General features: G+C 41.7%; 1 protein-coding gene across 4 annotated transcripts in view; it reads left to right on the top strand.

Annotated features, from left to right (window-relative positions):
• Nucleotides 1-10017, top strand: part of BNC2 (basonuclin 2) — a 302217-nt gene that overhangs the window by 272330 nt on the left and 19870 nt on the right. For 2 of the 4 annotated variants that reach the window (XM_015564718.1, XM_015564720.1), the window contains 2 exons: nucleotides 2794-4763; nucleotides 5186-5251. In XM_015564718.1, coding sequence (XP_015420204.1) covers nucleotides 2794-4763; nucleotides 5186-5251 — 2036 coding nt within the window. The remainder of the gene's footprint in view (nucleotides 1-2793; nucleotides 4764-5185; nucleotides 5252-10017) is intronic. The other 2 variants (XM_015564719.1, XM_015564721.1) reach the window with 1 other exon arrangement.

The following is a 10017-nucleotide window of genomic DNA, read 5'->3' as shown; positions in this document are numbered from 1 at the left end:
GACAGGCCAGGAGAACAGAGAGACCATATGGGACTGCTGTGCATGCCGGGTGAGGGGAGACAGGAGGGGGACAACAGGAGATGCCTCAGGTGGTTTGATCAGTTGCTATGGTTTCTACGGCCAGTGTTAATGCCAGCGGCTGGCAGCTGTGTAAGTACATTACCGACATGTAGATTGGAGTGCAGGCTTCCTGGGAAGAACGTGAGGAAGACGTGACTGTATGCTGCTCAGGGTGGGTTTCAGCCAGAGAAACAATCCATCGTGAAAGGTTCTGATGAAAGAACAGTCAAGGGAGTGGATTTGATGGGAAGGGAAAAACGGCGTAGAAGAGGGCATTACTGTGCCCTGGGGACCAGCGCTGTTCAGGAGAAGCTCTACACCTTCTCATCACAAACTCACTGTGCTCCCCTGGGCAGTGGCGTCACGGAGCAACAGTCACTGTGCTCAGGGAACTAGGAGTCGGAATTTCTGGGCGCAAGTCCTGGACCCCAAGTTAGCATCTTGGCAACCTGAACAAGCCATCTCACCTTTCTTCACCTCTGGTTTCTCATCCGTGAAACATTCACTGAGCTCTGGAAGCTGTTATGAGGTTCAAATGAGATAATCTATACAAAAATCACAATTTAAAATTTCTACAACACAAACCCTCTTCCTTCCTTACCCTTTTCCCCTGCCCCCAAGATGACCAGTCTAAGGTAGACTAATTTCTATGAATGACACTTTAAAAAAAAAAAAGGTGTAATTCAGAACTCCAGGATCATCCAGATCACCATGTACCCACATTATTATATTGACTGTTCTGAGAAGATGGCTGCATGAGAGCATTTGATCTGAAGGCTGGTTTTATCTACAGGATGACAGAGGGCCATCTGTGTTTGAAAATTCATAAGAATGGACACCCAGGGGCACATACCTACCCATGCACTTTATGTAAAATAATAGAATGCTAGGAGTCAGCCTTATCAGGAATAGCCTATAATTATCAGAGCTTCTTTTTTAAGTAACTTAAATAAATGACAAATTTCTCCTTATAATCAAACTGGTTATCATGGTTCAAATCATATGATTGTGGTCCAGAGAGAATTTTATATCACAAGGCTGAGTAGAACTGCCTATGAAAGAAAATTTTCTATTGTAAAAGTAGTACAATTCCCTTTATCCTGCTTCCCGTAATCTAATATCTAACATAAGCATAGTAAAATTGTTGAAACGAAGAACTTAGGATTGATACCATACTATTAACTCATCTAGAGACTCTATTCAAGTTTTCTAGTTCTCCCCCTAATACCCTTTTTCTGGTCTCGGATTTCGCATTGTATTTCCTTCTTTGTCTTTAAAAAAGTCTTTCCAAACTTTACACTTGGAAGAGTACTAGCCACTGTTGTGTAGAGTGCTCTTTAATTTTGGTTCATCTGGTGTTTTCTCATGATTCCATTGAGGTTATAAATTTTTGGCAAGAAAACCACAAAAGAAATGATGTGTCCTTCTCAGTGAATATAGCGGAAGGTACGTGATGGCATGCATCACTGGTAATGTTAAGTTACCACTTAGTTAAGGTGGGGTCTGTTAGGTTTCTCCATTATAAACTAGGGATTTTTCTCTTTGCAATTAATAAGTGTCTTTTTGTTGTTGCTTTCTTAATTGATGGTTAAGGTTGTTGGAGTAAATGTCATTCAGAAAAGGTTGCAAAGCGCCCCGTCCTGGTGGAAAGAAGCTGTGCCCTAGAAAGAGATGGAGTCATTATTTAAGTGTTTGAGTAGATTTCTCTCAATCCATGCTGAAATGGATTGCCTGACATTACACTGCAGGATTTGTAAGTCCTACCTCCAGGCAAATCTCATAGTTACTAGCAAAAATGAAAGTGTGAAATGCTTTTTAATGTATATTTAACAACACATAGTCTGGTGATTACTGATGTGTATTCTCCATGGACTCCCTTTGCTATCAGAGGAGGATGTTAAGAGACAACATTTTTACACATTTATTCTATCTAAATCCATCACAGGTTTACTTTCTAAATATCTGTAACTGTCATTTATAACAAGAGCATAAAAATCAAATACTTTAATTCTAACTCAAACTTTGAATCATAGGATTGCAATCAATTTTCTGGACAAGTAGAGTTACTGTTTTTTCTTACTCTACCTTATGAAATTGCCCACTATTAAATGGCACTAGAATACAGCCATTTAAAAAAATAAAAATAGATATGGCTTAGTAATGGGGGTGTAGGAGGTAATGTCACTTTATTCATCTTTTTTATTTAGAAATTCACATAATAGCTCCTATTTAAAGGAATTTTCATCATTGAATCCAGTGTCATGTCTGCGTGTGTTGAAGAAATAAAATTCACAAAATGTATTTAATTTCTTCCTACAGTGTCATTATTTAATAAGGACTAAGGTACCATATTTTTTGCTTTTTTACTGGGTTGCACATCAAGAGTTCATGTCTTGTACTAATGTATGCTAAATATTTGCACAGTATAGAGACCATTATTGTTAAAATAGCAGTAGTGAAGGTGTTTTAGATCACAGAGCCCCAGTGGCCTACATTTTGTTTGTTTTGACATTGTTAAACTCAATCTGTTTCTCTAACTGTGACTCTAATGACTACATTTGCATGGCAGAAAAGTTTGCTTGGTGGGTTGACTTTTATTAACAGTGTCTGCATGTTGTTTTCTGCTCTTGGTGTTCCCTGAGCAGACAGAGCACCTTCAGTTCCATTGAATAGTTATACACAATCAATAAGTTTCTGTGTTTGTCTTTGTTGTTTCTTTGATGTGGCCTCTAGGATGCTGCCGGCAAGGTGCTGGACCGCTGGGCCATCATGTCTCGAGAAGAGGAAATCATCACCCTTCAGCAGTTTCTGCGGTTTGGAGAAACCAAATCCATTGTAGAGCTGATGGCAATTCAGGAAAAAGAAGGGCAGGCTGTGGCTGTTCCGTCTTCAAAGACAGACTCAGACATTAGGACTTTCATTGAGAGCAATAATCGCACCAGGAGTCCCAGCCTCCTTGCTCACCTAGAGAACAGCAACCCTTCCAGCATTCATCACTTCGAAAACATCCCCAACAGCCTTGCATTTCTGCTTCCATTCCAGTACATAAACCCAGTCTCGGCCCCACTGCTAGGATTGCCTCCAAACGGGCTCCTGTTAGAGCAACCAGGACTGAGGCTGCGGGAACCCAGCCTTTCAACTCAGAATGAGTATAATGAGAGCAGCGAGTCTGAAGTATCTCCCACACCTTATAAGAACGATCAGACTCCCAATAGAAACGCCCTGACCAGCATTACTAACGTGGAGCCCAAAACCGAGCCAACCTGCGTGTCCCCCATTCAGAATTCTGCCCCGGTCAGTGACCTGACCAAAACGGAACACCCAAAAAGCTCATTCCGGATCCACCGGATGAGAAGGATGGGGTCAGCCTCTAGGAAAGGAAGAGTGTTCTGTAACGCATGTGGGAAGACATTCTATGATAAAGGTACTCTCAAAATTCATTATAATGCTGTTCACCTGAAGATCAAACATCGATGCACCATTGAAGGCTGCAACATGGTCTTTAGCTCCCTCCGAAGCCGCAATCGTCACAGTGCAAACCCTAACCCTCGCCTCCACATGCCTATGCTAAGGAATAACCGAGACAAAGATTTAATCCGGGCCACATCAGGAGCTGCCACCCCCGTCATAGCAAGTACAAAATCAAATCTCACACTCACCAGCCCCGGCCGGCCCCCGATGGGTTTTACCACTCCCCCACTAGACCCCGTCTTACAGAACCCTCTCCCCAGCCAGCTGGTGTTTTCCGGGCTAAAGACTGTCCAACCAGTTCCTCCATTTTATAGAAGTTTACTCACTCCAGGAGAAATGGTGAGTCCTCCCACATCCCTCCCGACCAGTCCCCTCATTCCAACCAGTGGTACCATAGAGCAGCACCCCGTACCACCCTCTGAGCCAGCAGCGCCAGTAGTGATGATGGCCACTCATGAGCCCAGTGCTGACCTGGCCCCCAAGAAGAAGCCCAGGAAGTCCAGCATGCCTGTGAAGATCGAGAAGGAAATCATCGATACCGCCGATGAGTTTGACGATGAAGACGATGACCCCAATGACCCTGGAGCTGTGGTCAATGACGTGAGCCATGACAATCATTGCCACTCCCAAGAGGAGATGAGTCCAGGCATGTCTGTGCAGGACTTTTCTAAGCACAGCAGGTCCCGGTGCATTTCAAGGACTGAAATCAGAAGGGCCGACAGCATGACTTCTGAGGATCAAGAACCTGAGCGGGACTATGAGAACGAGTCCGAGTCTTCAGAGCCCAAACTAGGTGAGGAATCCATGGAAGGGGATGAGCACATGCACAGCGAAGTGAGCGAAAAGGTCCTGATGAGCAGTGAGAGGCCCGACGAGAACCACAGTGAGCCCTCTCACCAGGACATCATCAAGGTGAAGGAAGAATTTGCAGATCCCACTTATGACATGTTTTACATGAGCCAGTACGGACTATACAATGGTGGGGGAGCCAGCATGGCGGCCCTGCACGAAAGTTTTGCCTCCTCCCTGAATTACGGCAGCCCTCAGAAGTTCTCCCCAGAAGGTGACCTGTGTTCCAGCCCAGACCCCAAAATCTGTTACGTGTGCAAGAAGAGTTTCAAAAGCTCCTACAGCGTGAAGCTTCACTACAGGAACGTTCACTTAAAAGAGATGCATGTCTGCACGGTGGCTGGCTGCAACGCTGCCTTCCCCTCTCGCCGGAGCAGAGACAGGTCAGTAAATCTCCATTGGCTGCTCCTGCTGGGGGGAGGGGGCCTGTCATTAAAAAATCCAACGTAGATGTTTTGATGCACTATCGAGATTGTCCACAGTGACCACACGATAACCAAGCTGCCATGCTCATGAAGGATTGTTGCCGTTGGTGCTTGTTATGATTAAGCATGCAGAATCATATGCCATCTTACCCAGTAATGCACGCCATTTTTCTCTGTGCTCTGTGTATGTGTGTGTGTGTGTATGTTTTTCCATGCATCTAGGTGTGTGAATCAGTTAACTTTGTACACAGTTCCCCTGCTTCCCCATGAACCTTCACTTAGAAGCCTCAGCTTCTGTTATAAATATTTCTGCTTTGCCTTGTGGCTTTTTAAATTAAATCAATATATTATCTTCATACACACATATTTATCCAATATAGAAACAGAAATTTACGGATGGAAAGAACCATAGGTCCAGGACATCGAGACAGCCTGCATCTCCGTAGGTATAACCAGAAATGTTATCATTCTTACATGAGTATTTAGTGTGTCCTTGAATTCTTTGAGTCACAAAAATATGAGAAGAAAATGGGACCAAAGTAATTGTTCATATGGGGAAATGGTGTGGTGATACGGGTTTCTTTATGTTAGCTTCACAATGTATTTGAGCACATCTCTAAAACACAGTCTATCATGGGAATTATGCACACAGAAGGGGAGGCATGCATATACTTTTAGGAGCAGTTAGAATATATTATGTCCAGCCTTCAGATGACATCACACCTTAGCTATGTAGCTGCAGCTCTGAAACAGTTGGGCTTAAACAGAAGCAGCTGGTCCTAAACCTACAATGTTCTTTTTCAGCCCTAAAGAAAATGTAATATAAATGGAATGTGTCAAGGTGGTCAGTGGTGGGGAACCGCAGTTACCCTGCCCTCGGGGAGATAAGCTTGTGAGCAGATCATTTACATAATACACCAGCCCAACCAGTGACACACCAGTTAATTCTCCCTATTATATTGGATGTGTGGTGTGTGTTTTTTTTGGTTTTATATTGTCTTTTAAAAATATTTTTAGAAAAAATTTTATTACATGCTAAAAGTCAATAGATATGGAAGAAACAAAATTAACTAGGAAGTTTGCAAGTAGCCACCACCCAAATTCTAGTGCTTATCAATTAGGTAGAATTCTTTGACAATGTAACATATAATGGAAGTACCACTGAAAAGTAGTGACGTGGTTCTGGAATACTCTGTTTTGTCTTCATATTTTAAAGATCAGTCTTTTTAAAAATAAAAGTTAAAATAGTTTTATTGTACTGAAGTACAGCTCAAGGGGTCCAATTCATGAAAAGCAAAATTTCTGAGAAAATGTGGCTTACTTTCTACAACTCAAAACAGGCTTTGAAGAGAAATCTATCTTCTTAAAGCTTTCCCCTCCCTAGTCCCGTACCCCCCCACTCCTTTTTACCTTGTTCTGTAAAAAATGGTTTATGATCACAAAATTCTTTTCAGTTCCAGGGTATCGTAGACAGTCCCAGAATATGGTAGATAAGATAGCTATAGTACTTTAAATAATAAAATATAATGCTGTACCCAACCTCTTCCTCCCCAAGTTTGTGAGTAATGTTCATTCTTTTAAATTTGAAATAGTGCACTAGTGATAATGAGGTTAATGCATTGGATTCTTTTTTTTAACAAAAATAAAAGACTCATGAAAACCTGCATAAAATATTTATGGAAATGGAGTGTTTGAAGAGAAGCCAAAATTTAAGCCTATTTGCATGAATTCCTATCACTGTTTCAGTTTGCTTGCTGAAAATATTGCAAGTCATAACACTGGAATAAAATGACTCTGGGTCCAAAAGGCTACAACACCCAAAGCTTGGTGCTTTCCTTTATGTCACTGTGTTTTTTATGTCCTAATGTATAAGGAGGTACTGTTGAAAAGGTGGTTTGTCTGAGGAAAAAGCATTTATTGATAGGGGAATGTTTCAGTCTCCATTTTTATTCTAAGGATTGGGAGCTTGCCAAGTGACCAAGTTTATGGAAACACTAGAGGCCCAGTGCATGAAATTCATGCACTCATGGAGATGCCCCTCAGCCTGTCCTGCACCCCCTAGCAGTTCAGGAGCCGTGGGGGATGTCTGACTGCCGGCTTAGGCCCGCTCTCTGGGGAGCGGGCCTAAGCTGGCAGTCGGACATGCTTAGTGCTGCCACGGAGGCGGGAGAGTCTCCAGCCACCACCACTGCGCTCGCCAGCTGTGAGCCTGGCTTCTGGCTGTGCGGTGCTCCCCCTGTGGGAGCACACTGACCACCAGGGGGCAGCTCCTGCGTTGAGTGTTTGCCTACTGGTGGTCAGTGCATATCACAGTGTTCGGTTGTTCTGCCATTTGGCCGATTTGCATATTAGCCGTTGATTATATAGGATAGGCCAGTGTCTAGGATAACTAGTATATTCTAGGTGGGAAAACAGTACTGATATTCTCCAGGTGTGTTTAGCCATATAGGGAAGCCTCACAAGACAGGGGGTACATTTTATTTGGCTGAAATATCCCATCACACCTAATCTTTTAAATTCTGGATATTGTCACACATGATCAGTGAAGAAATTGAAAAAAATACTGTACAAAGAAAGTAATTTGATTCTCACTTGAAAATTTGCTTTTCAAGAATACTCAAATATTGTAATCCCTCACTAAAAGCTTAAAAAAATTGTGATACTTTAATTTTGACTTTTTTTTTTTTTGGCTAAGAAGCAATGTGTTCATCCCTGTTGAGTCTATGACTTGAAATAATATACAACGCAAGTATATTTACTACCAAATATCCGGAAACAGTGAGGCCTTTTGGATACCAGCCTTCTCCTGCATCTCAGCAGATTGCACTCGAACATAATTGTATCCCTGTTTCATTCAGCCTTTTATCACCATTTTGTCAGCTAATATTGACCTGTAATTTAATCTTATTCACAAATCCTCTTGAATCACATCTCTGATCTACCCGCTTTGACTTACCTTCCCCTTCTCTTCACCTTTCCTGTGTTAGTCACGAGAACCCCAGGAACTTTGGGCCCCTGCTTTTCCCTCTGCAATGAAGCCCAGACAAGTTTTCTTTTCTTTTCTTTGAGCCAAGACCTTCCCAAACAGAAACCATCCTTTGCCTTTAATCCTGCTGTCCTCGAGCCCATTTCTTTCCTCTCCCCAGAGTCTCGATTCATCCACCCTTGACTGCACAATGTCTTCCTTGTGCAAATAAAGCATTAGAGGGGATTTGGACTGGGGGGCTGAGGTACGCAAGGCTACAGGGTTTCTAGGATGCCTGTGATAAAACTAACAGAATAACCCCTTCCCTTCTGTTCATGAAAGCAGCCTTCTTGTCTTTGGGCTTAGAACACCTTAACAGAGCAGCATACACACCTTCTGGGCTTCTTCCAAGAAGGTTATACACGAGGGAGGTGTATTTTTGTCTCTAGATAGGCATGTTAGTAAGATGAAAGTAAAAAGATGTTAAATACTGTGTTTTAGATTTGGCAGCTAGTTAGCAGAGATTTCCAGATCGTTGCTTATGTTCTTTCTAGATTTTATAAGATCAAGTTGAAGGCTTTTTGATAAGCAAGAATGTTCTTTGTCTAAAGACAGCAAAAAGAGAGAAGGAGAGAGTGGTGTACACACAAGGTTAGTGATGGCTGAGGATTCTAAGCCTCCTTCTTGACACTGTTGTGAATGAGTGTGAGTTTGCAAAATTCAAAAGCAGAGAGGACCACCATTCCACACTAACAACAAAGAGCAAGCTAGTAAACACAAAAGCCAATTCATTCTGTGGGTAGGTGGCTATTAGAATAACATAAATTATTTTCTCTCTAAAGAACTATGATACCATGAGATGATAATATTATGTAGTGTTAGTCCTGAAAGTCTCTAAACTCCTTTCTTTCCTTCCTTCTTGTTTATCCCATGATTTTTTTGCTACTAAGAAGCTGTTCTGTCAGGGAACAGGAGGTTGTCCCTCAGTTTTGAAGAATACATATGAAATACTCCCTGAGAAGAAGTAAAAATAACTAACTGGCCTAGAACCTACAGTCCCCATAAGACGAATTTTCTAGAAGACACTGTCATAGAATTAGCTGGGCCTAGTTTGCCTTTGGTCGCATTCCCATCCTCTGTCTTGAATTTTGATCCCTGGGAGGGCTGAGTGGCCATGAATCACCTACATTTAAGGGAAGCCCATTTACTAATGCCAGTTGATTTTTATTCAGAAAATACACAAATACCCTCTGTCCTCTTCTTCCCATTTGCTAATATGTTAAAATCTGTTTACATCTGCTTTAGTGATTGGCAATTTTAAAACTCCCTCATCTGAAAGGAAGACTTTCTATATAGAAACTAGGTGATTTGCATAGGAAGAAGTATATGTCTCTTTGTTTTTCATCGTAACAGGACTTTCACCATCTTTGTACCTCTCTTCCTCTGAGAATAGTGGCCAATAATTGCCAAAGTTTGTCTTAAGTTTTATCAGAAAGGTAAAGTATATATGTTTGATTTTCAAGGTGTAGGAAAGGTGATTTTGCTCCATGAATAAATTGAAAAACAAAATAATATTTGCTTTGGGTGATTTATAAATAAATATGAGGCAACCATTGGTACCAAGTGCAAACCTTCTCTTTGATTGCTAGTTAAATCCATCCAGATTTAAACATGTAAACTTCTTGATTTATATGGAGTAGGACATCTGTATTTGGTTTATTAAAACCTGCTGATGTCTCCAGAACTAAATTTGTTCATATACAGGCCTCTGGGTAGCTGTAGCTAAAAAGCAGAGATGTATAGTTTTTGCTTGTCTTATTACCTGACTTCCAGCCCTGTACAGGTGTGCAGGAATAAATTAACATGAGCTACCTCTGATGAGCCACTGCATAGATTAACAACAGAGGTGAAGATGCGAAAACATGCTACCTGCCTCCTGTTATCACCTTCTCAGCAGCAACATCCATTTTTCTCCCATCATTCTCTGGAAAGATTTTCAATAAATACTCTTGATTCCACTAGGCAATACCTCCCAGAAATGAGACACTTAGCACCAATTCAAGATAACTATTAGTATATTTGCCCTAATATAATTAGCTGTCGAATACAGTATGTTAAATCCTCTCCAGATGCAAGAAGAGAACATTTTAAGGTATCAGCCATTTATCTCGTGTCTTATACATTTGCCAATCAAACTGCAATGCTCCTTTCCCACAATTCTTTCAGGAAGTGAAGTGGTGCAGTTCC

The sequence above is a fragment of the Myotis davidii genome, unplaced genomic scaffold, assembly GCF_000327345.1.
Source record: "Myotis davidii unplaced genomic scaffold, ASM32734v1 scaffold197, whole genome shotgun sequence".
In the NCBI taxonomy this organism is placed as follows: Eukaryota; Metazoa; Chordata; class Mammalia; order Chiroptera; family Vespertilionidae; genus Myotis; species Myotis davidii.
Note: the sequence above shows the minus strand (reverse complement) of the source record. Positions and strands in the feature narration are given on the sequence as shown.